This window comes from Giraffa tippelskirchi, chromosome 10, assembly GCF_054371585.1.
Source record: "Giraffa tippelskirchi isolate mGirTip1 chromosome 10, T2T-mGirTip1v1.2.pri, whole genome shotgun sequence".
Lineage (NCBI taxonomy): Eukaryota > Metazoa > Chordata > Mammalia > Artiodactyla > Giraffidae > Giraffa > Giraffa tippelskirchi.
Window position 1 is genome coordinate 38,236,048 of NC_137284.1, and position 27,852 is coordinate 38,263,899.

At 40.2% G+C, this 27,852-nt stretch overlaps 1 protein-coding gene across 5 annotated transcripts in view; it reads left to right on the forward strand.

The window, feature by feature from the left end:
• The first annotated feature begins 9,133 nt into the window (after positions 1-9,133).
• CCDC81 (coiled-coil domain containing 81) overlaps positions 9,134-27,852 on the forward strand; it is a 38,635-nt gene continuing 19,916 nt past the window's right edge. The window contains exons 1-8 of one of the 5 annotated variants that reach the window (XM_081536353.1): positions 9,134-9,232; positions 9,340-9,527; positions 12,714-12,769; positions 16,100-16,161; positions 18,838-18,994; positions 20,318-20,574; positions 23,510-23,589; positions 26,237-26,358. In XM_081536353.1, coding sequence (XP_081392479.1) covers positions 18,874-18,994; positions 20,318-20,574; positions 23,510-23,589; positions 26,237-26,358 — 580 coding nt within the window. In that variant the 5' untranslated portion in view covers positions 9,134-9,232; positions 9,340-9,527; positions 12,714-12,769; positions 16,100-16,161; positions 18,838-18,873. Of the gene's footprint in view, positions 9,528-12,713; positions 12,770-16,099; positions 16,162-16,347; positions 16,408-18,837; positions 18,995-20,317; positions 20,575-23,509; positions 23,590-26,236; positions 26,359-27,852 lie in introns of all 5 variants that reach the window. The other 4 variants (XM_081536352.1, XM_081536350.1, XM_081536351.1 and 1 more) reach the window with 4 other exon arrangements.

The window sequence follows — 27,852 nt, forward strand, 5'->3', positions numbered from 1 at the left end:
GGAGAAGGGAAAGGCTACCCATTCCAGTATTCTGGCCTGGAGAAGTCCATGGACTGTATAGTCCATGGGGTTACAAAGAGTCAGACACGACTTTCACGTCACTCACTCATTCAAGAAATATTGAGCTCCTATTGGAAATGAGAAACATAAGCCCAGATGAGGGATCCTGAATCTACTTATGCAGATAGGGATGGGAAGTTTCCCGATTAACAGCTGAGACTGGGGCACCAGGACATGATAGCCATTTGGAGGGATATTCTAACACAAGAGAGAACCACCAAAGAGGTGGGCAGGCTTGAGAAAGCCTAAAGGTGTGAAATATGTACACATACATTTAGATTCAACTATGGATTCAACTATTTAATTGTTTAGTTTGTTGTCTGGTGGTTTAGTCACTAAGTTGTATCCGACTCTTGAGATCCCATGGACTGTAGCCCACCAGGCTCCTCTGTCCATAGAATTTATTGTGTTCCTAGGCAGAATTAGGAAGATTTAATTTTTAAATCTCCTGATACCAAAGAATATGCTGTGTAAACGTTGTGCATGCCATGTGCTAAATAATATATGCCTTGCTGGTCTGTACTCTTTTTAAAATTAGAGTTTAATGTACATATAGTAAAATAAATATTAAGCACCTATGTGTTTTTACAGGTCTATATACTTGTGTAATCACCACCCAGATCAAGATACAGAACATTTTCAGCCCCCGAGGAAACTCTCTGTGCTGCCTTCTGGTTGATTCTCTATTTCTCAGAGGTAGGTTTTCTTTTTTCTTTTTCTAATTATTTATTGTTTATTTGGCTGTACTGGGTCTTCGCTGTGGCACATGGGATCTCTGATCTTTGTTGTGGCATGGGAGATCTAGCTCCCTGATCAGAGATCAAACCTGGTTCCCCTGCGTTGAAAGCATGGAGTCTTAGCCACTTGACCACCAAGTGGGTCCCAGACGTAGGTTTTCTGAATTCTATCACATAAATTAGTTTGCTGATTTTTCAGGTTCAAATACACATAATCTATAGTTTGTACTCTTGCATTTTTTTTTTTTGCTCATCATAATATTTTGAAGATTTATCTGTGTTCTGTATGTCAGTAGTTTCTTATTTTTATTGTTGTCATAGTCCTTTATATGAACACACCACAGTTTGTTTATTTATTCACCCACTAACAGGTATTTAGGTTGTTGCTATTTTTTGGCTATTAGGAGTAAAGCTGGTAAAAATATTCTTATACAAGTTTTTATAGACATATGTACTTGATATGTTATTTAGGGGAAGATATACTTAGTGAAATTGATGCATCATAAGGTATGTCTGTTTTGCTTCCTTTTGTAAGAAGTCCATGTTCAAGTATTTTGTCAATTTTAAAAGCTTTCTTATTGATCTACGAAGTGCTCTTTATATATTGTGGATATAATCCTTTATCAGATATGTCAGATATATTTATTACAAATATATTCTCCCAGTTTGTAATTTGTCTATCCAGTTTCCTGCTAATGTGTTCTGATGATAGAGGTTCTCAGTTTTAATGAAGTCACATTCAAGAATTTTGTCTTTTAAAGTCAGTGCTTTTTCTGTTATGTATAATAAATCTTTGCCTACTCGAAATCTGTGAAGTTACTCTCCTACGTTTTCTTCTAGAGCTTTATTTTCTAGCTTTCATGTTTAGATCTATGATCCACCTTGAATTAATTTTGGAGCTTGATGTGAGGTAGGGTTTATTGCTTTTCCCATGTGAATATGAATTTGTTAAAGTGCTTTTTAATGAAGAAGACTATCAGCTCGCTGCTGAATTGCAATGACACTTTTGTTGTAAACCAAGTAACTATAAATATAGGGTGTTTCTGATCTCTGTTTTGTTATATTGGTCTATCCTTGCACTAATGCCCCACTGTCTTAATTTTTGTTGTTGTTATTTAGTTGCTAAGTCATGTACGACTCTTTGTGACCCCATGGACTGTAGCCCACTAGGCTCCTCTGTCATGGAATTTTCCAGGCGTGAATACTGGAGTGGGTTGCCATTTCCTCCCCCAGGGGATCTCACTGGCCCAGAGATCGAACTCATGTTTCCTCCTTGGCAGCTGGATTCTTCACCACCTCTCCCCATGGGAAGCCTGTTGTCTTAATTACTGCAGCTTTATAAGAAATCTTGAACTCTGATAGCATAAGTTCTGCAATTTTATTCATCTTTAAAATAGTCTTGGCTATTTTAGGTTCTTTGTATTTCCAGATAAATTTAAGATTCAGCCTGTCAGTAGCCACCAAATATTCATGCTGGGCTTTTGATTGCATTTATGTCAAATCTATACATCAAGTTGGGGAAAACTTACATCAATATTCAGTCTTTTGATTCATAAACATAATTTTGCTCTCCATTTATTTAGGTCATTTTAAATTTCTTTCTATAGTACAGACTTGAAATATTTTACAGTTTTCAGCATTAGCTTTATGAAACTTTTCTTAAACTTGTTCCTAGATGTTTGATTTTTTCCTTCTAATATAAATGGTATTTTTAAACATTTCATTTTCTGATCATTTCTTGATGGTACATAGAAATGCAGTTGTTTTTTATACGTTGGGCTTCACTTGTGGCTCAGCTGGTAAAGAATCTTCCTGCAGTGCGGGAGACCTGGATTCAATCCCTGGGTTGGGAAGATCCCCTGGAGAAGGGAATAGCTACCCATTCCAGCATTCTGACTTGGAGAATTTCATCGACTGTACAGTCCTTGGGGTTGCAAAGAGTCAGACACGACTGAGTGACTTTCACTTCACTTTTATACCTTAACCTTATATCTAAAGAGCTTCTTGGTAAACTTACTATTGATTTTAATAGTTGATATATTTTCAGATTTTGTTTTTACAGTCATGTAAAATGTGAGTGAAAAATCACTGTACTTTTTTTCCAATAGTGTATCTTTTATTTATTTCTAGTCTTATAGCACCATGTAGGGCCTCCAGCACACTGATAGTAAAAGCTGTGGTGCTCATCTTGTTGGGGAGAAAGCTTTGACTATCACACCATTGAAAATGGTGTTAAAAAAAATAAAAAATTTTTAAAATTTATCTTGTTGCACTGGGTCTTAGTCACAGCACAGAAGATCTTCACTGCTGCATGTGGCATCTAGTTCTCTGACCAGGGATTGAACCTGGGCCCCCTGCACTATGAACAGAGCCTTATCCACTGGACCACCAGGTAAGTCCTTATCTATGGGATTTTATTACTAGATAATTTTTCAAAAATCCTATTTCCTTCCATTTCTACTTTGTTGAGGATTCTTCCTTCTGAAATTGTGAACGCATGTTTAGTTTTATCAAATGTGCTTTCTCCATCTGTTGGAATGACTGCACTTTCTCCATATTTTTAAAAATTCTGTTAATGTTGTGAATTACACTGATGGAATTTTAAAACGTTAAACTGTCCTTCTATTCCTGGAGTAAACCCCTCTTGGCTGTGATGAATCACATATATTTATATTTTTTTTGTATCCCTGGAATCCTGTTTACTGATATTTTGTCAGGATTTTTACATCTACGTTCGAAAGAGACACTGGCCTGTAATTTTTCTTTTTTGTAATGTCTATTTTAGTTTTGGTATGAATGTTTTACTGATCTTAAAAAACTGAGATCAGAAGTCTTCTCTCTTTTTCTATTCTTTGAGTATTTGTAAATTCAGCATTTTTTTTGCCTTAAATATTTTGAAAAATTCACCATTAAAGCCATATGGGTCTGCTGTTTTTTGTGGGAAAATTTGGAAGTAATTTGTATCAGCACATCAAAGTTTATTCATTCTCTATAGGTAATGTCCTTGTTCAAGAGAAATGTTATTATTATAGCTTGAGTTGAGTTGAAAGTTTATATAAAATAATAAATTACAGGTATGTCCTTGTATTGGACTTCCCTGGTGGCTCAGACTGTAAAGAATCTGCCTACAATGTAGGAGACACAAGTTCAATCCCTGGGTCAGGAAGATCCCTTGGAGAAAGAAAGCACTCCTCATTACAGTGTTCTTGCCTGGAGAATTCCATGGACAGAGGAGCCTGGCAGGCTACAGTCCATGGGGTCATGAAGAGTTGGACATGACTGAGAGACTAACAAACACAAAAATCACATCTTTGTACTAAGAAACTAAAAAAACTGGTAATCTTCAAATTATTGGGTTTTGCTTCATATATTTTGAAGCTCTGTTATTAAGAGCATAAATGTAATAGGATAATTAGGACGTAAGAATTAGGATTTTTATCTCTTGTTCATAAATTGACCCCTTTATCATTATGAAATGGTACTCTATCTCTGGTAACATCCTTTGCTCTGAAATCTAACTTGTCTGATGGTAATATAACCACTCTAGTTTTTACTGATTAGTGTTAGTGTGGTATACTTTTTGCCACCCATTTAGTTTTTGCCTATTTGTTTATATTCTGAATGTGTTTCTGATAGGCAACCTATAGTAGGGTCTTGCTTTTTAACTAATCTAATGATATCTGCCTTTTAATTAGGTGTGTTTGGAGCACTCAGATTATGTTTAATATGATAATTGATATGGTTGGATTTGAACCTGTGTGCATGCGTGCTAAGTCACTTCAGTAGTGTTTGACTCTGGGTGACCCTATGGACTGTAGCCCTTCAAACTCCTCTGTTCATGGGATTCTCCAGGCAAGAATACTGGAGTGGGTTGCCATATTCTCCTCCAGGGGATCTTCCTGACTCAGGGACTGAACCTGTGTCTCTTACACCTGCCTGCACTGGCAGGCGGGTTCTTTACCACTAGTGTCGCCTGGGAAGCCCTGGCTTTGAATCTCCCATCTTGCTATTTGTTTTCTACTTGTCTTGTCTGGCTTTTGTTCTCTTTGTTCTCTTTTTCTGCCTTCTTTTGGATTAACTGATTTTTACATTCCATTTTGAGGGGGCTTACTTGTTACAATTCTGTTGTATTTGTGGTACACTTGTTTAACCTGTCCCAGTCTATCTTCAAGTGAGAACACTTTACATATAAGAACCCAACAAGTATATACTTCCATACTTCCATTTCCTATCTTCCAGCCTCTGTGCTATTGCTGACATACATTTTACTTTCATATATTTTATAAACCCTAAAATATATTGTTATTGTCTTTGCTGTAGATAGTCAATTTCCTTTCTAAAAAAAGTATGAGCCTCTTAAATCATGTAGAAAACTAAAACTGAAATCACAGACCATTGTTACAATAGTAATGCATGAGTGCCTGCATGCTAAGTTGTTCAGTCGTGTCCGACTCTTTGAGACCTCATAGACTGTAGCCCTCCAGGCTCCTCTGTCAATGGGATTCTCCAGGCAAGAATACTGGAGTGGGTTGACATGCTCTCCTCCAGGGGATCTGCCCGACCCAGGTCTCTTACGTCTCCTGCATTGACAGGCAGGTTCTGTACCACTAGCACCACCTGGGAAGCCCAGCATTAGTACTAGGTTATATAATTGCCCATGTACTTACCTTTACTGAAATCTTTATTTCTTCACATGGCTTTGAGTTACTTCAAATGTCCTTTCATTTCAATTTGCAAGATTCACTTTAGTATTTCTTGCAGGGCAGGTCTAAGGGTAATAAACATCCTCAGTTTTTGTTTATCTGGGAATATCTTGATTTCTCTGTCGTTTTTTATTTTTTGTCACCCTGTATGGCTTGTGGGAATAGTTCTCCAACCAGGGATTGAACTCAGACTCTAAGCAATGAAAACGCCTAACCACTGGTTCTGTGCTGTGTGTGCTAAGCTGCTTCAGTCATGTCCGACTCTTTGCGACCCCATGGACGTAGCCTACAAGGCTCCTCTGTCCATGGGATTCTCCAGGCAGGAATACTGGAGTGGGTTGCCATGCCCTCCTCCAGGGGATCTTCCTGACTCAGAGATCGAACCTGCGTCTCTTAAGTCTCTTTCGTTGGCAGGTGAGTTCTTTACTACCACTAGTGCCACAAAGGAATTTCCGCTCTCTCATTTTTTTAAAAGACCTTTTATTGGAGCATAGTTGATTTACAATGTTGTGTTGGTTTCAGGTGTACAGCAGAGTGAATCAGTTATACATACACTCTTATTTTTGTCTTTAAATTCTTTTCCATGCAGGCCATTACAGAGTATTGAGTAGAGTTCCCTGTACTACCCACCAGGTTCTTATTAGTTATCCATTCTATATATAGTAGTGTGTATATGTCAATCCCAATCTCCCAATCTCCCAGTTTATCCCTCCATCCCCTTATCTCCTGGTAACCATAGTTTATTTTCTATATCCATGACTCTACTTCTGTTTTATAAATAAGTTCATTTGTATTCTTTTATTTTTTTTAAGATTCCACATATAAGTGATAGCGTATGATATTTGTCTTTCTATATCTGACTAACCTGCAGTACTAACTCCAAGTTTAGTATGTTTGGAAGCCAAAATTTTTTTCTCATTTAATTTTTCCCATTGTTTATTTATTCTTTTAATTTTTGGCTCCATTGGATCTTAGTTGACTTCATGCTGGATCTTCATTGCATTGTGCGGATTTCTCTCTAGTTTCAGCACGCAGCCTTAATAGCCCTGAAGCATATGGGATCTTAGTTCCTTGACCAAGGATGCAACCTGTGTCCCCTGCATGGGATGGTGAATTCTTAACCACTGGATGACCAGGGAAGTCCCTCCTATGGTTTCCTTAAGTGTACTGCAATTTCCTCTATTTTCATTATTCCTGTCTTACGAATCAAAAACTGAAGCTCTGAAGTATTAACATTTTTTCAGTCATACAAATTATTTATGCTAACATCAGGTGTGAACTCAGGTCTTCAATTGCCAAAATTTTTATTTTTTCTTATTTGAAATGGGGAAATAAACATGCAAAATGTTTATAAGAATGACAGGTCAGATGCTGCTGCCGCCGCCAAGTCTCTTCAGTTGTGTCTGACTCCGTGCGACCCCATAGATGGCAGTCTACCAGGCTCTGCCGTCCCTGGGATTCTCCAGGCAAGAACACTGGAGTGGGTTGCCATTTCCTTATCCAATGCATGAAAGTGGAAAGTGGAAAGTGAAAATGAAGTTGCTCAGTCGTGTCCGACTCTTTGCGACTCCATGGACTGCAGCCTACCAGGCTCCTCTGTCCATGGGATTTCCAGGCAAGAGTACTGGAGTGGGTTGCCATTGGCTTCAGGTCAGATGAGTATGGCATAAACATTAACTTAGCATCCATTAATAAATAATGTTATATACATAGGTATCATTATCATATTTATTATTCATTGAGGTCACATCTATTAAACATGGGAAAGTTCTATCATATGACTTTTATCCTGCAGGTGCACCAGGTAGAATGGTGATAGTGTGCTATCTATTACTTGACATGTTCTTTTTTTAAATAGCCTGACTTGAGTTTTCCTACATTTCTTCCTTGGGAGATCATTCCATAGCTTAGTCTCAGAGTATTCTCATTTGTAATATTATCTAATTTACCTTTCTTCAGTTGTGTTACATCTTTGCCATTTCATCTGTCAAATGTTTATAAACAGCTGTCACCCCGAATGACATCAATCATTCTGGGGTCAATCTTCCCAAGACATGCTCGTATGCTTTTAGTTATTGGGTGGCTTTCCCTCATCTCTCTCAGAAATTTCTCTGATTACAGTTGACCCTTGAACAGTGGGAGGGGGTGAGGTTTGGAGTGCCAACCCTCCCCCTAGTGGAACCCCCCCAACTTTACAGTCAAGTATCCCTCATGCCCCTCTACCCCCACCCTGATATCTGCTGTTCCATATCCATGGATTCAACTATTCCAGGATCTGTGTTACTATAGCATATATATTTAGGGAAAAAAATCTGCATGCGAGGGGACCCGGGGAGTTCAGATTTGTGCTGTTTGAGGATCAACTGAATAGTTTCCATCTGACATATAGATTCTTTATGCCACATATTGAAATACCAACTCCATTTTAATACTGAAGAATGTAATAGTCTGTGTGAGTGATCACGTCATTTTATCCCAAGGCCTTCAGGAGCCATCTATACCTTCCAAGTAAATCCCAAACCTCTTTGCTAAGCATTCAGACCAGTCATCTCAGAAGTAACCTCCCCGCCTTGTACTGCTATTACATTCTCTTCATATCTCAAATATGAGAGTTAACAGGGAGAAGTCACCCAATGAGAAGCTGGTGAAGGGCAACTAGAGAGTAGCCCCTGATCCCGGCAACTAGAGAAAGCAGCACTTAGCAACCAAGACCCAGCACAGCCAAAAAGAAAAAGCTTGTTCAAGAATGTTTGCAGCAACATTATCCTGAATAGCTCCAAAGGGAAACAATTCATGTCTCCCTCAACAGTGGAATGGATAAATAAAGTGTGCAATAGTCACACAAAGGGATAATATGCAACAGTGAAAATGAACAAATTGCTACTGCAGACATCACAGAGGAATCTCACAATGTTTAGTGACAGAACCACCATACATACTGTATGCTTCTAAAAGTTCAAATACAGGTAAAATTAATTGATGGTATTTGTTGGAATAATGCCGGAAGGGGGATTGAGGTGCATTTCTATGGTAATGGTGGAGTTCTATTTCTTGACCTGAATGGGGTTTACACGGGTGTGCTTGCTTTGTGCTAATTCATTGTCATCAGAGGAGAGAGTATGAAAACAGTTCTGCAGGAGGAGATTCATTAAGTGTGGAAGGAAGGAGGAGAAGTTGACTGTAATGAAAAAAAAGTCGACTCCCTCCCCAGTCCTCCTGCCCCCCATTTTCTAGGAGGGCAGTCTAGGAAAAACCAAACACGAGACAAATATATTCCAGCTCGCACTCAAACCCTCAAACAGACCCAGAGACTCAAAAAGTCCATCACTCAGGACAAACGCTTATTTCCAGATTTGTCCAGGGTGATTACCAAAGCAACACGTCTCTTAGCTGCTCAGGGTAAGAAGGAAAGGAAAAAAAAAAAAGTTAAAAAACATTGTTACTTCCCAATTTCTCTCTGCCTGGAGCTCTGATTCAACCGGGCCATCTGGAACCAGACACACCTTAGGGGACTGGGCCGCGACCCTATTCTGATTCCCTAGCAACGGAGAGAGCCTTTGTCGCGTCCTAGCAACACGCTCCTCCCTTCCTCTCGGCGGGCCCGCCCTCCCGCGGTCCCTTTACCCCCGCTCCGCGCTCCGGCTGATCTCTCAATGAGCCTCCTAGCGGTCCCCAGGGCTTGGATTTGCGCTTTTTAATTCAAGTGCCCGAACAGCTCTCTGAGCTCCTGTGGTGGGAACCTTTCAGGGAGAGCCAGAGTCGGGGGCGGGGGGTGGGGGACGGCAAGAAAAAAACGTTTAAGAAAGAAAAAAAAAAATCAAGATTTGGTAATTTTTAAGGTACATCCAAATTTCCCAGGAGGTGGGGCTGAAGAGTGGGACAACCTCGTTTGTGTAAACTCCATCTAAAGAAGAAAAGACGCAGCATCCAGCCGACGGGGGACCAGAGATGCTGGACACCATCGTCCCTTCGCTGCAGGACGTCGGCAGGCACCTGCTACTCACGCTGCCCTCGCTGAGCCAGGAGGGTAGGCGACAGGGGCCGGGGGCTGGGGACAAACCTTTACCTGTTTGGGGCAAAGCTAAGGGCTTCTCCCCAGCCCCTGTCTCTGGAGGGCCTTGAAGGGCCCGTGTTGTCTTGTAAAGCAGCTGGTAATCACAGCCGACTCACGACTCACGGTGGATGTCCAAAGACTCTTTCCGTTTCTTTAGCTGAGCTGGGTCTTAGTTGCCCCTTGCTAACTCACTTGCTCGATGTGGGAGAGACTTCCTTTACCAGGGATGGGACCCAGACCACCCGCATTTGGGAGCACTGAGTCTTAAGACACTTTTGTTTATTGACTTTTTAATTTTTTTTTAATTTTTTATTTTTTTATAAATTTATTTATTTTAGTTGGGGGCTAATTACTTTACAATATTGTAATAGTTTTTGCCATACATTGACATGAATCAGCCATGGGTTTACATGTGTTCCCCTTCCTGGACCCCCCACCCACCTCCCTCCCCATCCCATCCCTCTGGGTCATCCCATTGCCCCGGCCCTGAGCCCTTATTGACTTTTTTAATGAGAGAAAGGGGCCAGCTGAGGAGGTTTTTATTAAATGAGATAATGTACACACAGGGACTAGCGTGGAGTAAGTCTCAATAAATGCTGGCTATAAACAACCACCCCAAATGGCTCCCTCTCAGAATTCAGGCAAAGGCAAGGCTACTTTTGTTGCCCATGGTATCTCGGGGTTGTGTTAAGAAAGTGAGATCAAGGGACTGCCCTGGCGGTCCAGTGGTTAAGACTCTGGGTTTCTACAGCAAGGAGAGTGGGTGAATGGGTTCCGTCTCTGGCTGGGGAAGTGAGAATACTGCATGCTGCTTGTGGCAGCCAAAAAAGTTAAAAAAACAAAAAACTGAGATTAAAAAAAAGAAGTGGGTGTTTGGAAGAAGACTTGACATCTTCTATAGAAAATTTACCAGGCTTGGTTAGAAACACAGTTTCTTGGAAGAGTAACTCCAAAGTGACACTGAGATTTTTTTTAATTAATTAATTATTTATTTTTGGCTGCACTGGGTCTTCATTGCTTTGCCCGTGCTTTCTCTAGTTGTGGCGAGCAGGGGTTACTCTTTGTCGCGGTTCTCGGGCTTCTCATTGCTCTGTCTTCTGTTGCAGAGCACAGGCTCTAGGCGAACTGACTTCAGTAGTTGCAGCCCAAGGGCTCAGTAGTTGTGACAACCCATGCCAGTATTTTCGCCTGGGAAATTCCAAGGACAGAGGAGCCTGGCGGGGTACAGTCCATGGGGTCACAAAAGAGTTGGACGTGACTGAGCAACTAAACAACAGCAATAGTACTTAGAGGGAACCATCATCATTTTACAGATGTGGATCGCTGGAAACTATTGAAGACTGCACAGTGAGCAATCCGTGGAGGTGGGAAGGCTGTAGGTCTTCAGACACACAGCACAGTGTGGCCTTTCTACTGCACTGTGCTTGGGAATGTTTCCCTGTCTAAATCACTCTATAATAATTTGCTCTGTTTGTATATCAGTATTTTAGTTTTATAAGATGTTTTATAAAGTTAGGGGACTTACCTTTTCCTTTTGATATTAGTATCTATTTCAAGTATATATTATTCTGTAATATACATAATGAGCACTTGTCTTTTTTTTTTATAATGATCATATATATAAGAAAAAGTGTTCCTACCTGGAATACATTTGGCATTGTGTTTAAAAATATGGTTTTGAATGCACAAACTGTTTAGAATCTGAAGTTAAATGAAGGTTGAATTGAATATGGAAGGTACATCCAGGGATGATTTCTTGTGGTTCTTGGTATTTCAGTGTTTGGTCAAAATAAATAATAATCTCAGCATTCCTAAAAATATAAAAGTAGCATATTCTTTAATTTGCTTTTTAGACTGTATTAGAAGTAGTTTTCTTTTGAGATTTAGTGATTCTTTTCCTGACACTTTGGAGTATGGAAAAAATCAAAGTTAGAAATCACAGTCTGCAAGATTTCCAGGTCTATTCCATTTGAATTACAGAGGCTTCAAGCTTCCTGAAGGAAATGATGTGCATGTTTTCCTTTTCCTTCAGTGAAAACTATCAAATTTCAGCTTAGAATAATAAGCTCTGCTTTTATAAGACTTTGCCTATTAGATTTTTAAGAAATTATTATTTTATTTATTTATTTCTGACCGTGCCAGGTCTTCATCGCTCGTGGGCTTTTCTCTAGTTGCAGCCAGCCAGGGCTGCTTTCTATGGGCAGCACAAGGGCTTCTCACTGTGGTGGCTTCTCTTGTTTCTGAGCACAGGCTGTAGGGTGTGCAGACTCCAGTGAAGTGAAGTGAAGTGAAGTGAAAGTTGCTCAGTCATGTCCGACTCTTTGCGACCCCACGGACTATACAGTCCATGGAATTCTCTAGGCCAGAATACTGGAGTAGGTAGCCTTTCCCTTCTCTAGGGGATCTTCCTAACCCAGGGATGGAACCCAGGTCTCCCGCATTGCAGGCAGATTCTTTACCAGCTGAGCCACAAGGGAAGCCCATAGACTCCAGTAGTTGCAGTATATGGGCTAAGTAGTTGCAGCTCCCTGGCTCTAGAGCACTGGCTCAGCAGTTGTAGTCCATGGGCTTAGCTGCCCCACGGCATGTGGGATCTTCCCAGATCAGTGATGGAAACTGTGTCTCCTGCATTGGCAAACAGATTCTTATCCACTGTGCCACTAGGGAGGCTCTCCACCCCCACCCCATTTGATTTTATAGGGTAAAATGACACAGTTGGACTTGAATGTATCTTTCAAATGAGGAAAGAGGATCTTCAAATTTCTAATTAAGCTCAGTCAGGTCTTTTCAGTAGGGTCTGGTTGCCAGCTATACAATTTCTCCTGGACCTAATTAAATCATTTCATTTTGGTATAGATTGTTTTCCTGAAATGTGAGCTACATTTCATGAGTCTAGGTGAAAGGCTTAACAGTTTTGACTTTGAAAAGTCTTCATGTAAGTCTGACTACTGAGATTCTGTATCATTAGTGAATTAAATATTTTTAGTCATGATGAAAATTTGAATTTAGGAAACAGTTGAGACTGTTAATTCTTAGCAGCCAAGAGCAGACAGAATTCTTTTGTCTGTAGGGGTGAGGAGGAGTGGGAAATACAGTAGAATGGGACAGAGTAGAAGGAATACTTGAGTATATTTAATAAACTGTATATCCATTATTTAGAGTGAAGGGCAGAGTTGGCATCCAGCTCACTGTAGCACGCAGCCCTAGTTTTCTTGGTGAGTGAGTTTCCATCACCCAACTTGTTCCTCAAGGCTCATAAGAGTCACTTCCATCTGTGCACGCATGCTTAGTCGTGTCCGACTTTGGACTGTAGTCCACCGGGCTCCTCTGTCTATAGGATTTTTCAGCAAGAATACTGGAGTGGGTTACCATTTCCTCCTCTAGGGGATCTTCCCAACCCAGGGATTGAAAGGTTGTTGCTGAGTCGTGAAAGATGCTGGGATTCTTGACCTCTGGAGGAAAAGAATTCAATCTGGGACCAGAGACAAGGCTTGATTGCTCAGAGCTTTTGTGTAATAAAGTTTTATTAAAGTATAAAAGAGATAGAGAAAAGTTTCTGACATAGACATCAGAAGGGGCAGAAAGAGTGCCCCTGCTAGTCTTTAGCTGGATGTTATATAGCTACCAGCAGATTGCTAATTAGAGAAAGGAAATGTCTCAAAACTCAGAGACTGGCACCAGGTCCCTCACTCACAACATGCATTTTGAGATAACATTGGTACCAGGTGAGTCATCCAGGCCATAAAATGATTGACATGAATATTGAAGAAAGGCAGGTTTCTAAGTAAATATACAGTTTCATTAACATAGATTAGGGAAACAATGTAAGAGTAAAACATACTGGTTTGTTGAGCCCTTATCAGTTCTGTGTCTTAAGTTGAACCGACTTGGAGAAAGACAGAGTCTAAGGTAAATACATAGTTCATTAACATAGCTTAAGAAAAATATTTCCATAAGAAAAACACATTGGTTAGCTCAAGGTTTGAGAAAAGTTAAGTTCAGGTGGAACTAGGTGTCATCATGGCAACACAAAATTTTAAGAGAAACCTCCTTTTAAATTTGTATAGAGAAGGGAAAAAAATCTGACACTTGTAGTTTGTCTGCTCGGGCCTCTTAAGAAAGAGATAAAAAATGTCTGACACTTACAGTCTATTTCCTCTGTTTGGAGACCCCCTAGCCTTCCTGCCTGTTACCCTTTCAAGATCAAACTAGTGTCTCCTGTATCTCCTGCATTGCAGATGGATTCTTTACCACTGAGCCATTAGGTAAACCCATGAGTCACTGCTACTTCTCATTGCCTATCCTGTTCATTCTCTGGCATATTAATAAAAATATTTATAACCCTGATACACAGGATTAAATGAGTGCAATTTTCCGCTTTAGGTAGTGGTTTAAACCATTAGGAAAAACAGTTACAAGAGTAAATCAAGCAGTTTCTAAAATGGGGAAAGAATGGGTTTTTGTGCCCAACTGCATCTATGCCGTGAAGTGGCAAGCTGGTATTTGCCACTGTTCTTGATCTGTTCTTTTGAGAATTAAAACACAGCACTCTTTTGATTTGCAGACAGAGTTCACTAGTGGAAAATATCTGTAATATACTCATGACTAAGTTTGGAATGGAAATGTCAACACAGACATGGTTTTCTATATTTATGAGTATTAGTTATACCCAGAATATTCCTTCATATCATACATTAACACTTTAGTAATTGGCAACTACATATTATTCTACCATGGCTTTTCTGGAACATAGCTCAGAACAAGAAAATAAGCATAGAAAGCCTCCCTCTGATCATTCAAAGTAGAGAGTGTGAAGTCTATGTCCCAATTCAAAGTAAAGCCCTTTGGGCCCTTACCCAAAAGTCTGTTTTTAAAAATTATTATTTTAGACATAATGTTAGTATATTTGTTGAAATCAAGAGCACAGCTGATCAGACACAGTGAATTAACACTGGGTGGGGAGCCTGCAGAGCACTTGTAGCAGAGAGGAGTGACGGCCAGAGTCCAGTGGTGACTGCTGAGAGTGAAAAGCAGAGTCAAGGATGAAGCAGAAATAGAAGTGCAAAAACAGTTAATGTACAGACAATAGTCTTTCATGCCTTAGTGGCCCCTGGCCTCCTTCCTGTATTATGGAATGGTGTGAGAATGAAGGCTCATGTTAATCAAGTGGCACGGTGTAGACTCTTAGAAGCTTGTTGAATGGGTCATTAAGAAAAGCGTAGATTAGGGACTTCCCTGGTGGTCCAGTGAACATGGCTAAGACTCTATGCTCACAATGCAGGGGGCCCTGGTTCAATCCCTGGTCAGGGAACTAGATCCCACCTGCTGCAACTAAGAGTTCACAAGACACAACTAAAAAAAGATCCTGTGTGCCACAATTAAAGGTCCCATACTTATCAATGAAGATTCAAGATCCCTTGTGCTGCAACTGAGACTCAGCACAGCCACATAAATACATATACATAAAAAAAGAAAAGGCTAGATAACACTAGGTTAACTCAGATGGTTAAGAATCTGCCTGCAATGCAGGAGACTGGGTTTGATCCCTGGGTAAGGAAGATACCCTGGAGAAGGGAATGGCTACCCACTCCAGTATTCTTGTCTGGAGAATTCCAGAGACAGAGAGACCTAGCAGGCTATGGGATCGCCAAGAGTCTGACACAACTAACAACAACTATATTTATACAATAAAGGGCAAGATGTGACATTTCCTTTTATTCTAGAAAGATTTTCTCCCCCTCCCCTCCACCTTCTCTTTCTCTTTCGCCTCCTCTTTCACGTTTTTGGAATTTAAAGGGAGTTAACTTTACTTATGACCAACCTAGACAGCATATTAAAAAGCAGAGACATTACTTTGCCAACAAAGGTCCGTCTAGTCAAGGCTATGGTTTTTCCAGTGGTCATGTATGGATGTGAGAGTTGGACTATAAAGAAAGCTGAGCACCGAAGAATTGATGCTTTTGAGCTGTGGTGTTGGAGGAGACTCTTGCAAGTCCCTTGGATTGCAAGGAGATCCAACCAGTCCATCCAAAAGGAGATCAGTCCTGGGTGTTCATTGGAAGGACTGATGTTGAAGCTGAAACTCCAATATTTTGGCCACCTGATGCGAAGAGCTGACTCATTGGAAAAGACCCTGATGCTGGGAAAGATTGAGGGCAGGAGGAGAAGGGGATGACAGAGAATGAGATGGCTGGATGGCATCATAGACTCGATGGACATGGGTTTGGGTGGACTCCAGGAGTTGGTGACGGACAGGGAGGCTGGGCGTGCTGCGGTTCGTGGAGTCGCAAAGAGTCGCACACGACTGAGCGACTGAACTGAACTGAACTGAACTTGCTTATTAGGAAAATTAACTCTGGGGACTGACTTTATTTTCTGTTAATTTTAATTAATTAGAAATTATTATTTATTACTTAAAATAAATAATATAAATTATTTATTCTGTATTTCGTATTCACATTTTTGTTTATGAACACTAAGATACTATCACAGGTTTGCTTTCATAAATTATTCATACATTATATTTTATTTACCTTGGATTTCAGAAGTTTCTACTATTTGGGGAAATGTGTCAGAATTTGTGGAACGGCAGCTATCCTTACACAAGGTAAGATTTATACTTTAATTTTAATATAGGACATCAAAGAATGTTTCCTCCTTAGTCTCCAATAGTTTTGCTGGGAGCAAGATAGCAGATTTTAGAGCCATCCAGTGTAACCTGCAGTCTTGTGATTTTATGATGCTCACACTTAGGACTTGTGGTTGGTAGATTTAACACGGATTTCACCCTTAGGTAACGAATGTGAAAGTTCTGCTGTTCCAGTGATAGGAAATGTATTGCTGCTCAGTCCAGGTGTGTATAGAGGAAGTAGATGAATTCTGTTCATCTGTGATCTGGTAGTTCCTGGCGTGGCTATAGAAGGATATGATGCTTCTTGTCTTGCCTCCTTGCAGGGAATGGATTTTAATTGAAATGTAAGAAGGCAGTCAGGGACTGAACTCTACTTGCCAAAAATGAGAAACTTTGTCCAGGGCTGGGCTATTTCTTCCCATCAAGTCTTGAGTTTGGATGCCACAGAACTGAACAGAGATGTTGGGAGTTTGGAGGGTGCTGGGATATTGTGAAATGCTTATATCCTACTTAGAGGTCCCAGTATGACAGCCTTTGATCTGAATTCATCCATGAAATCTATTTTGTTTCATCTGATAATTTGAATTAGTCATCAGAACTTAAAATTGGGAGAGTTTGTACAAATTTTCGTATTTTTTTTTCTTGAAAAATCAGCCGATTAACAAAATCAGTTTTTGTTCAGTACATGTGACACTTGGCTGAAGCTGACAAGGGTCTCTCCCCTTTAGATGGGGCATGCACTCCTTAGCCATCACATTCTCTGGCTCAGTACCTTCACTCCCTTGCATCCTTTCTTGGCTCCTGTAGCATTTGACTTTGTAACCTTTGATCTATGATGTTTCCAGGAAGACAGAGACCTAGAGTGAGAGCCAAAACCTTTTGCTTCCACGCATCAACTAAGATCACCACACTACAGCACATATCTTGGATGTTTTGGTTTGTCTGATTTTAAGTGAGGAACATTAAACCTACCATAAAGAATGAGAGGGACTTCCTTGGTGGTCCAGTGGTTAATCCTCCATGCTCCCAATGCCAGGGGCTTGGGTTCGATCCCTGTTTAGGGTTCTAGATCCTGCATACCATAACTAAAAGATCCCATAAGCCAAGGCAAAGATCAAGATCCTGTGTGCCACAACTAAGATCTCGCGCAGACAAGTAAATAAATAGATAAACGTTTTTTAAAAAAGAGAAAGAGAATGAGGAAGCAGAAATTCTCTCCCCCAGATGGCAAGAGATTAAAATTTTAAATGTCACACAATTTCAGTCAGTTCAGTTCAGTCACTCAGTCGTGTCTGACTCTTTGCGACCCCATGGACTGGCATGCCAGGCTTCCCTGTCCATCACCACCTCCCAGAGCTTGCTCAAACTCATGCCCATCGAGTTGGTGATGTGGCCAAAGTATTGGAGTTTCAGTTTTAGCATCAGTCTTCCGATGAATATCCAGGACTGATCTCCTTTAGGATTGACTGGTTTGATCTCCTTGCAGTCCAAGGGACTCTCAAGAGTCTTCTCCAACACCACAGTTCAAAAGCATCAATTCTTCGGTGCTCAGCTTTCTTTATAGTCCAACTCTCACATCCATACATGACTACTGGAAAAACCATAGCCTTGACTAGACGGACCTTTGTTGGCAAAGTAATGTCTCTGTTTTTTAATATGCTGTCTAGGTTGGTCATAGCTTTTCTTCCAAGGAGCAAGTGTCTTTTAATTTCATGGCTGCAGTCACCATCTGCAGTGATTTTGAAGCCCCCAAAATAAAGTCTGTCACTGTTTCCATTATTTCCCCATCTATTTGCCATGAAATGATGGGACCAGATGCCATGATCTTAAGTTTTCTGAATGTTGAGTTTTAAGCCAACTTTTTCACTCTCCTCTTTCACTTTCATCAAGAGGCTCTTTAGTTCTTCTTCGCTTTTTGCCATAAGGGTGGTATCATCTGCATATCTGAGGTTATTGGTATTTCTCCCAGCAATCTTAATTCCAGCTTGTGCTTCATCCAGCCTGGCATTTTGCATGATGTACACTGCATATAAGTTATAAACAGGGTGACAGTATACAGCCTTGACGTATTGCTTTCCCGATTTGGAACCAATCTGTTGTTTTATGTCTGGTTCTAACTGTTGCTTCTTGACCTGAATACAGATTTGTCAGGAGGCAGGTCAGGTGGTCTGGTATTTCCATCTCTTTTTAGGACAAGAGTAATCTTAGATAAAGATTAAAAACAGCGATGGCATCCATACATTTAAAAAATTTTTATTTATTTGACTATATCAGGCCTTAGTTGTGGCCTGTGGGACACAGTTCCTCCACTAGGGATCAAACCCCGGCCCCCTGCACTGGGAGCGCAGGGTCTTAGCCACTGGACGACCAGGGAAGTCCCCATATATGTTTTCTTAGTCCTCACCGCCTTTGAATGATATGGAGATGACGGATCAGAAAAGCACTGTGGATTGAGATATTACATTTTATACTTCTTTGAAAACTTAGAGTCGTGAAATATTAAAGCTGTAATGGGTCATAAAGAGCATTGAATTTTAAGGCAGAAGCTTAAATTTCTTCATGTGCTTTGGGATAACAGTGCTAAGGATTATTTTTCTTTACATTTCAGTGAATCCTTTTTGTTGCTTTTTTTTTTTCCCTTTGTCTTTTCAGGGAGTTCAGATTCCGGGACTTGGAACTTTCACTTTCATGAGACAAAAGCTTGAGGTGGGAAACAAGAAGATTTTCCTAATTCAGAGGCCCGTGTTTATCATGGCAGAGAAGTTAGTACAGATCCATGGACTCAAACAAAACAGAGTATATACTCCTGGTAAATAGATTTTATTTTAAAGACTTTCCCAGAATGTGACTAGCCTGGGGATGAAAATGAAAGGGCAATGCATGGCCAGTTGTTGCTTTACTGGTTTCTGCTTTGAGAAGCTCTCTTTTCATGTGGTACCTTTGTCAGAGGGAGGGGCCAAGGTAGGGAATAATATACAATCTTCTTGTAGGTCATTTTCAACCTCAGTAGCTCAAGGCCAGATACGACATCAAGGCAAATTTATATAAAAGCCATATCACTGAGTCATATAGATTTTTATTCATATTTCAGATCTAAAAAATTAAAAGTGATTGTAAACAAGAGAAAGTTAATTAGGGTCACTGGTTGGAAGAATCACAGTTAATATCAACTGGGAAAAGATCAACTGTTCTATTGTATATCTATTGTATATCATCTAAATTATTAAAATGTAAACGTTGTTAGAAGGTTAATAATTCTGTAAAGACTTAATACCTTATACACCTCTCACATCCTAAAATCTTCCTTCTTTCCTTTGCTTCCTTATTCCCTCCCTCCCTTTCTCCCTCCTTTTCCCTCCTTCCTTTTCCTCTTCCACGAATATTTACTGAGGGCCAACGACATGTCAGGCCTTGTCCCAGATGCTAGAGACGTCGGGGGAGACATGACACCTTCCCCAGGATACTTGCATTCCAGTTTCAGTGTGTGCCTTTGTGTGATACCTGCTCTGGTTACTTGGGGTGGGGGTGGGGGTGGGTTCCCTCCTAATCTCTGGTTGTGTTCCTTTTGATTTTCATTATCATGCCTTCCTGCATCAGGCTTATATCTGGATGAAGAGAGTTCGTCTACCCCCAATGCCAACAGGTGAAAAGGCTAGAACTTGCCTTTATGTTAACATCTCTGAAAGTTAATTTGCAAAGTAACTTTCTACTGGAAAATGATATATTGGAAAAACAAATACCAACCAGCTATACTTAGAATTTTATGCCTGTATTCTATATGGTAAATTTGATGAATTTTTCGACCATTGAAAAATTTATTTATTTATTTTTGACTGCACTGGGTCTTCATTGCTTTGTGTGGGTTTTCTCTTTCAACAAGAGAAAATGAAAAGCTTGTCTGGAGCACTGTTTAGAAAGCTAATTGTTCTTGTTCTGAGCAAAAACATTCTACTTTTAGGGAAAATTTAATTGAGCATTATCTATTAATAGAGTACAACTAAAGACTTCACAGGTACAGTTCTGTTTTTAAGTATTAAGTGAGAATCAAGTGATTATTTGTGAGTGTGTATGATATGTCTTTGTTATAATCTCCAATTCTTTCCTCTCATCCCAACTGTCTTTTCTCCTCTAGGTGATATCCCAATAGTTCCACTTAATTTTGTCATGATATCCTTGGAGGGTCCATTTAGCAGAGATATAGTGGAAGGATGTGTGAAGGAGACGGTGCTTTTTTTATCACGATCCATTTCCATCAAACAAAACGTGGAGTTTACGTTCAAAGGAATCGGGGTCCTCGTGATCAAAGACAGCAAAGTCAAAATGAGATTCTATAAGGACTTCCTTTGTACAATGGATGGAAGCGGGGCTTTGGCGAAAGCCCTAGCAAATGTAAATTAATGTTTTCCTTCTCCTAATCCCTTTCTGAATCTGTAAATGTGTGATCTTTAAGACTGACAAGGGCTTCCCTGGTGGCTCAGTGGTAAAGAATCTGCCCGCCAATGCAGGAGACAAGGGTTCAATCCCTGGGTCAGGAAGATCCCCTGGAGGAGGAAATGGCAACCCACTCCAGTATTCTTACCTGGAAAATCCTGTGGACGGAGGGACCTGGTGGGCCACAGTCCAGGGGGTCATAAAGAGTCAGACAGGACTCAGCGACTAAACAAAAACAACAACAAGGATGACATATTTTAAATGGCAGTTACCCCAAGTCAAAGAAGTGCTTGTTTATAGATGATTAACTCTTTGACAAAAAAGGTAGATGGGTTAAGGAATTAAGTTTTGTGTCAATGCCAACTGAAAAATTATAAACAGTAGTAGAAACTCGTAATTATGAACATTTTATAGGATAGTACCTTATAGTTTAAAAAGTTTTCTTCTACATATATTACTTCATTTTATTCTCAAAACATAATAAAACCACAACTATTATCCTGATTTTACCAGTGAGAAAAATGGGGTTCAGAGGGGTTGTGTGGGAACCTGAAGTCTGGGAGTTCAGCAGTGGAACTGAAATTTAAGCCAAGACTTCCTAACTACTCTTTTTTTTTTACTGATTACACACTTTATTTTAATGAAAATCTACAGAAAAATCTAATTCAAGTCATAGAAGTGTATATTCAGCTTTTAATTTGCATTGTTTAGAAGAAATTTCATAGTTGACCACTCACCATTTTAACTGGTATAGATGGTGTGAACCTCATGCTAAGCTGGACATTGTAGACTTTAAGGAGGCAGTGAAACAATCATTCAACAGGTCTAACTGAAACTCTTTTTTTAAACCTTTTATTTTGCATTGGGGTATAGCTGATTAACAGTGTTGTGATAGTTTCAGGTGAACAGCGAAGGGACTTGGCCATACATATACATGTATCCATTCTCCCCCAAACTCCCTTCACATCCAGGCTGCCATTTAGCATTGAGCAGAGTTCTAGATGCTATATATACAAGTAGGTCCTTGTTGAGAACTAATTGAATCTGAATGTACTAACTTGGTATGGATGAATTGGATTATCATGAATGTTATATAATCTTGTGACCTGTAAGAACAAAAGCCTGACTTTCTTTTTTAAATGAAAAAGCTACGAAAGGAAATGTTATACATATGGTTTAATTCTCCCTTCTAATTTCTCCTTTTGAGGTGCTCTGGGATAGAGGTTTAGGAGATGGAGTCGTGTTTACTTAGGCCCTTGGTGTTTTCTCCACATTCTGGCTTCATACAGGATGACTCAGAGGGATGCCAACCTCGTGTGTGCAGAGTGCAGACACACACACACGAGTATCACCCTCTCATTTTCATTAAAACATGGGCAGGATTTGCAAAATCAGAAACAAGGCCTCACCCTCAGGGATTCTGCAGAACTCTGCAAGCTTTGATACATGTTTAAAAGACAGGATAATGCTTCATTTGGCCTGCTGTACTCTAAGATGTACCTTTTAAGGAGAGTTTTCCAAAAGAACTGCTCTTGATGGATTTCCTATAAAAAAAGCTCTATAGGCCAAAGCACATAGGTATGCTAAAGGACCTGAGAAGTCTGGCTGGAAAGAAGCGGCTTTAACTGCCTGAAAGTATTTATCATGGAACTTTAGGTTGAGTCAATATTCATTAATGCTTGTAAAACACATTTTGGGAAACTGCTGTAAAGTCATGAGAGTGACTGTTTTTCCCCCTAAATGTTCCATAACGTAAACCTGAGTGCTGTCTTGTAGAAGAGTTCTCTTAGGAAGTTGTGTGCTAATTTCAGTGATGCTGTTTTAGCTCAAAATATTTTTAAAACTTCAATCTTTAGAATCTCCTTCAAAGCTTTTTGTAAACTAGATCATTAATCCAAAAAGAATAATTTTACATGTTATTCTATACTAGTATAATTTAATAATGTGATTATTATACATAATATACAATTATTAAATATTTTATAAATTATATTATAAATACAATTTGTAGATTATAATAAATATATATTATATATAATAATCGTAATAGTCACTATTTGTGGAGTGCTTTTATGTGCTAGCCACTTATATATAGTACCTCCTAAAAGTCCTGTGAATTTGATCCCACATATCTAGGGTCTAAAGCTTTACAGCTGTGGTTGTTGTTCAGTTCCTCAGTCATGTCTGACTCTTTGTGACCCATGGACTGCAGCATGCCAGTCTTCCCTGTCCTTCACTATCTTCTGGAGCTTGCTCAAACTCATGTCCCTTGAGTCGGTGATGCCATCCAACCATCTCCTCCTCTGTCACTCCTTTCTCCTTTTGCCCTCAGCCTTTCCCAGCATCAGGGCTTTTCCAATGAGTCAGCTCTTTGCATCAACTGGCCAAAGTATTGGAGGTTCAGCATCAGTCCTTCCAAAGAATATTCAGGGTTGATTTCCTTTAGGATTGACTGGTTTGATCTTCTTGCTGTTAGCAGTGTGGGGATTTAAACATGAAGATAGGTGACTCCAAAGTCCTTCTCTCATCTACCCAGTTTTAGAGTTGTTTAGGTCAAGAGTGGAACTAGCCAGCTTGTGCATATTCCCGAGAGTTTCAAGAAGTTGGCTGTCCTCTTGAAGATGAGGAGCTGTCAACCCTGAGGGCAATTTCCAAGGAGGAAATGGTTTGAGAAAAGGCAGCATCAATGAAATTGGGATGGCACCAAGCAAGATGACTTCTTTGATAAATGAGATCATTCCTCATTGGATGTTAAGCTCTAGACTTTGAGCCCTAAACAGAAATAACAGTGGCGAGTATCTTGGTGGTCTGAGGCCTTCGAGCAGCCTGTGCTCTGACTGTCTGTGTGCTGGACCACAGCCCAAAGGTAACCTGTCTTTCTCCCTGTCTCCAGAGGCCCAACACGGTGGACTCAGTGTTGTCCAGCAGAGAGAACTCGGGGAAGCAACCCAGCAGCGTGCTTGTATTTCCAAGGTCAGTGCTTTCCTCCATAGGTGCCTCTGGGCATGGCCATCCTTGCCGACCTGTTGACGGAGTTGGACAGTGTTTCGCTCCTGAGTTTTCTAGCTCACACTCCATCTAGTGCAGCTCTCTCTTGCTCTCTCTCTCTCTCTCAGTGTTCCAGCAAATAAGTTTATTGCGTTCACTTTCTGTAGTTAAGTTAAAAAACAACGGACACTTAGAATACTCTTTTTTTAAAAAAAACTACTCTTGGTTACGTGGGAATTTTCTTACTACCTCTCACCAACCTTAGTCCTTGCAAGTATCAGTAAAATTTTTCTCATCCACTAGGCTTTCTTCCACCTTTCACCCCTTCCTCTGACCTAGTCCCTTCCTCATCATGCACTCTAGACTAACAGCTGTCTAAGATTTGATTTTTACCACGGAAGGAGCTAGAAAGACAAGGTACAGCCTCACCCCAACAGCATAGTGAGCGTTTCTGATGGCTTCTGATGCTGCTGATTATAATAATGATAATGATAAAAACAATGATAATAATAATGACAATAATAATAGCAATCATCTATGCAGCACTTACTAGTTGCCAGATATTGTTAAGCACTTTCTTAATACTCTTGCATTTAATGTTTACTACAACCACTTGAGATATGTATTATAATTTTATAAAGGAGCAAAATTAATTGTAATTTTAATTCTATTTTTAATTAAAAATTTTATTGAAGTATAGTTCATTTGCAGTGTTGTGTTAGTTTTAGGCATTCAGCATGTAGTTTTAATTTTTTTTTTTTTAACAAGTGAAGTGTTACTTCAGTTAGTTCAGTTGCTCAGTCGTGTCCGACTCTTTGTGACCCCATGGACTGCAGCACGCCAGTCCTCCCTGTCCATAACCAAGTCCCAGAGTTTACTCAAACTCATGTCCATTGAGCTGGTGATGCCATCCAACCATCTCATCCTCTCTCATCCCCTTCTCCTCCCACCTTCAATCTTTCCCATCATCAGGGTCTTTTCAAATAAGTCAGTTCTTCACATCAGGTGGCCAAAGTATTGGAGTTTCAGCTTCAGCATCAGTCCTTCCAATCAATATTCAGGACTGATTTCCTTTAGGATGGACTGGTTGGATCTCCTTGCAGTCCAAGGGACTCTCAAGAGTCTTCTCCAACATCATAGTTCAACAGCATCAATTCTTTGGCACTCAGCTTGTTTATAGTCCAACTCTCACATCCATACATGGCTACTGGAAAAACCATAGCTTTGACTAGATGGACCTTTGTTGGCAAAGTAATGTCTGTGCGTTTTAATATGCTGTCTAGGTTGGTCATAACTTTTCTTCAAAGGAGCAAGCATCTTTTAATTTCATGGCTACAGTCACATTTGCAGTTTCAGGACGCAGTATTAAAAGCACTGCAATAGGAGTCAGGAGACTTGGGTTTTATTTCCAGTTTGGTCATTACTTACCCATTATGAGCTCTTAATCATATTTTTAATCTTAATTGCTGTGCCAGTAACTACTATGAATTTTGGGTAAAGGAAGTTTGGGAAATAGTAACCAGTGTCTCAGAGTATTTTCTCATTTTTTGAGGGGGCCGTCTGTGACATCCTCTTCCATTTGTTGGTTTGGAACCAGTCCTTCCTGGAAAAGCTATATGATACAGACCTCAGCATAATCAGCATGAGGGGGAGAATAAGCTTTAAAGATTAATTAGTCCAACCCCTTCATCTTCTGATGAAATGATTACACAGCAGGGGGGCCAAGTCGGAAATAAAACTGTGGCCCCTGACTGTCTCGGTGCTGTTTCCACTGCAGCATGTTGCCTTACCCATTAGAAATAAGTCCATGGATTCAAAATAATTTTATTTTGATTATATTTTGGGAGGCAAATTTGGCTGTCCCCTTGGACATAGTTTGGCTTAAGCACTCCAGGAGGGAAATAATCGCAGTTAGTTAAGGGAAAGATGGAGGGTCCTGTCCGTTAAGAGAGCCGGGCAATGGACAGGAGGACTTGAATCCTCAAAGCAACTGTAGGCGTTTCCTTTATGTGAAGCTTGGCCTCTGAATTTACTGCAAGCACTATGCCTGCCCCACCCTTCCTTCCCACCTGTAACCCAGCACCCCATTCCTGGGACCAGAGAAAAGCTGCAGTTACTCACATCAACTGAACAAACTCCTTCCCCCTCACCTTTGTAAGCCCCTCACTTTTGCCTGGGGAGAGGATGGAGCAGTGAGGAGGAGGAAGAGGGAGGAGAGGAGTGCTCACTTCTGGGCATACCCTGCCTACCAGGCCCTGAATCCATGCCTCCAAGTTATCCAGCGGCCACCATCCACTGTTTCAGGACTGTGGCATCTGCTTACAGAGCTAGAAAGGACAAACGAATTCAAGCTGAAACAAAACCCAAAAACTTTAATCCAGGACTTCAGAGCAGTTTAGCTATATAAGAGCTTCTTTGGGGTCCTCAGTATAGTGGGGGGAGGGCCTTGGTTGGCTCCCAGGCTTAAACCCAAAGAGAGTGAGTCCATGATTCGTACTCAGCAAATAAAAGCACTTCCCCACCTTGAGACACGTAAGCTTATTTCATTCAGAATCCGTCAGCTCACTTGGCTGCTTCTCAGAATTAAGAGATTTACACATTTGCCTATGGACACGTCTTGACTCATTCCCAGGATTGAGCCCAAGGAGATGGAGAAGAAACCACCTATGGAGACCATTGCAGAAGAAGGTGGACAGAATGGACAGAGGAAGGACAAATTAAAAGACCAGTTAGACAAAGAAGAAGGTGTCCTAGGTAGGTCATTGATTTCTGGGTATAATCTGTGACTCTTTACTACTTGTGAGCCATGTCATATTGCTTAGCAATAGGGCCAAAATAAAGTTCATTTCATGAATAATCACTGTATTCTCTCTAACAAACATCTCCTATTCCTGGAATCCTGTATCTCACCCTAATCACTTTATGACACTCAGACTTTTAGACTTTTAGACTGTGATCTCTTTGCTGACTACCCACTACTCAAAACTCAGCTGCCTGCAAGATACAGGCAGGTAACATAAATGCATGAACTGGGCTGGGTGTCACATGGTAGGGAGACATGTTAGCATCAATATTTTTTATGAAAAATGAAGAGTGGTAGTTTTACATCTTTGACACCTGGATTTATAGAAGATAGCAGATTCTCATATCTGTTGTAATATATTGTTTTGGTTGAAGCATGTGAGGAAAATCCTAGGACTTCAAAGATTTTTAGAAAGACTCCTGGGAATTCCCAGGGGTTGCCAGACTATATACTTGGAGACTTATTCCTCTAGCAGATTACTGATTTGTGGAAATGTAAGCCAAGTGGTAGCAAATTGCCTGATTTTTCAACAGAAGCAGAAATCCTGACTTGTGAAATCTATTAATTGTTTTTATTTAACTTATCTTAATTGGAGGATAATTGTTTTACAATATTGTGATGGTTTTGCCATAAATCAGCATGAATCAGCTACAGGTATACATGTGTCCCCCTATCCTGAACCACCCCCCACCCACCTCCCTCCCCACCCCACCCCCTCTAGGTTGTCACAGAACACAGACTTTGGGTGCCCTGCTTCATACATTGAACTTGCACTGGTCATCTCTTTTACATGTGGTAATGTATATGTTTCAATGCTATTCTCTCAAATCATCCCACCCTTGCCTTCTCCCACTGAGTCCAGTGTTCACTACTAATTGACATTCAAAAAAAAAAAGCTAACTAGGCCAAAAAAAACATTTATCAATGGGTAAATGTTGGCTTGTGAATGTTGGTTTTGTGATGTGTGGCCTACAGGGTTACACATCAGCTTTTAGCCTGATGCACACTTTCATTTTTTGGCTTCACTTGTCAGTTTCCTATGGACTCTTTCTAGAGTTAAATTGTCTATTCATATTCTAACATGCCTTGCTCTTCCTTGACTTCAAGCTTTTGTTCACTCTTCTCCTGCCTGGAATTCCCTTCCTTTTCTTATGTCTATCCCAATCCTACTCTCCTCTTATCAGCCTTTTTTTTTTTCTTTTTAAATTAAATTTCATTGGAGTATAGTTGCCTTACAGTGTTAGTTTCTGCTCAAGAGCACAGTGATTGAGCTGTATCTGTACATGTATCCCCTCTTGCTTGGACTTCTTTCCCATTCAGGTCACCGCAGTAATTGCATTAAGTAGAGTTCCCTGTTCTATTCAGCATGTCCTCATTACTTATCTATTTTACACATAGCATCAGTAGTACATAGTATAGTACCATAGTGTAGTAGTATTGGGATA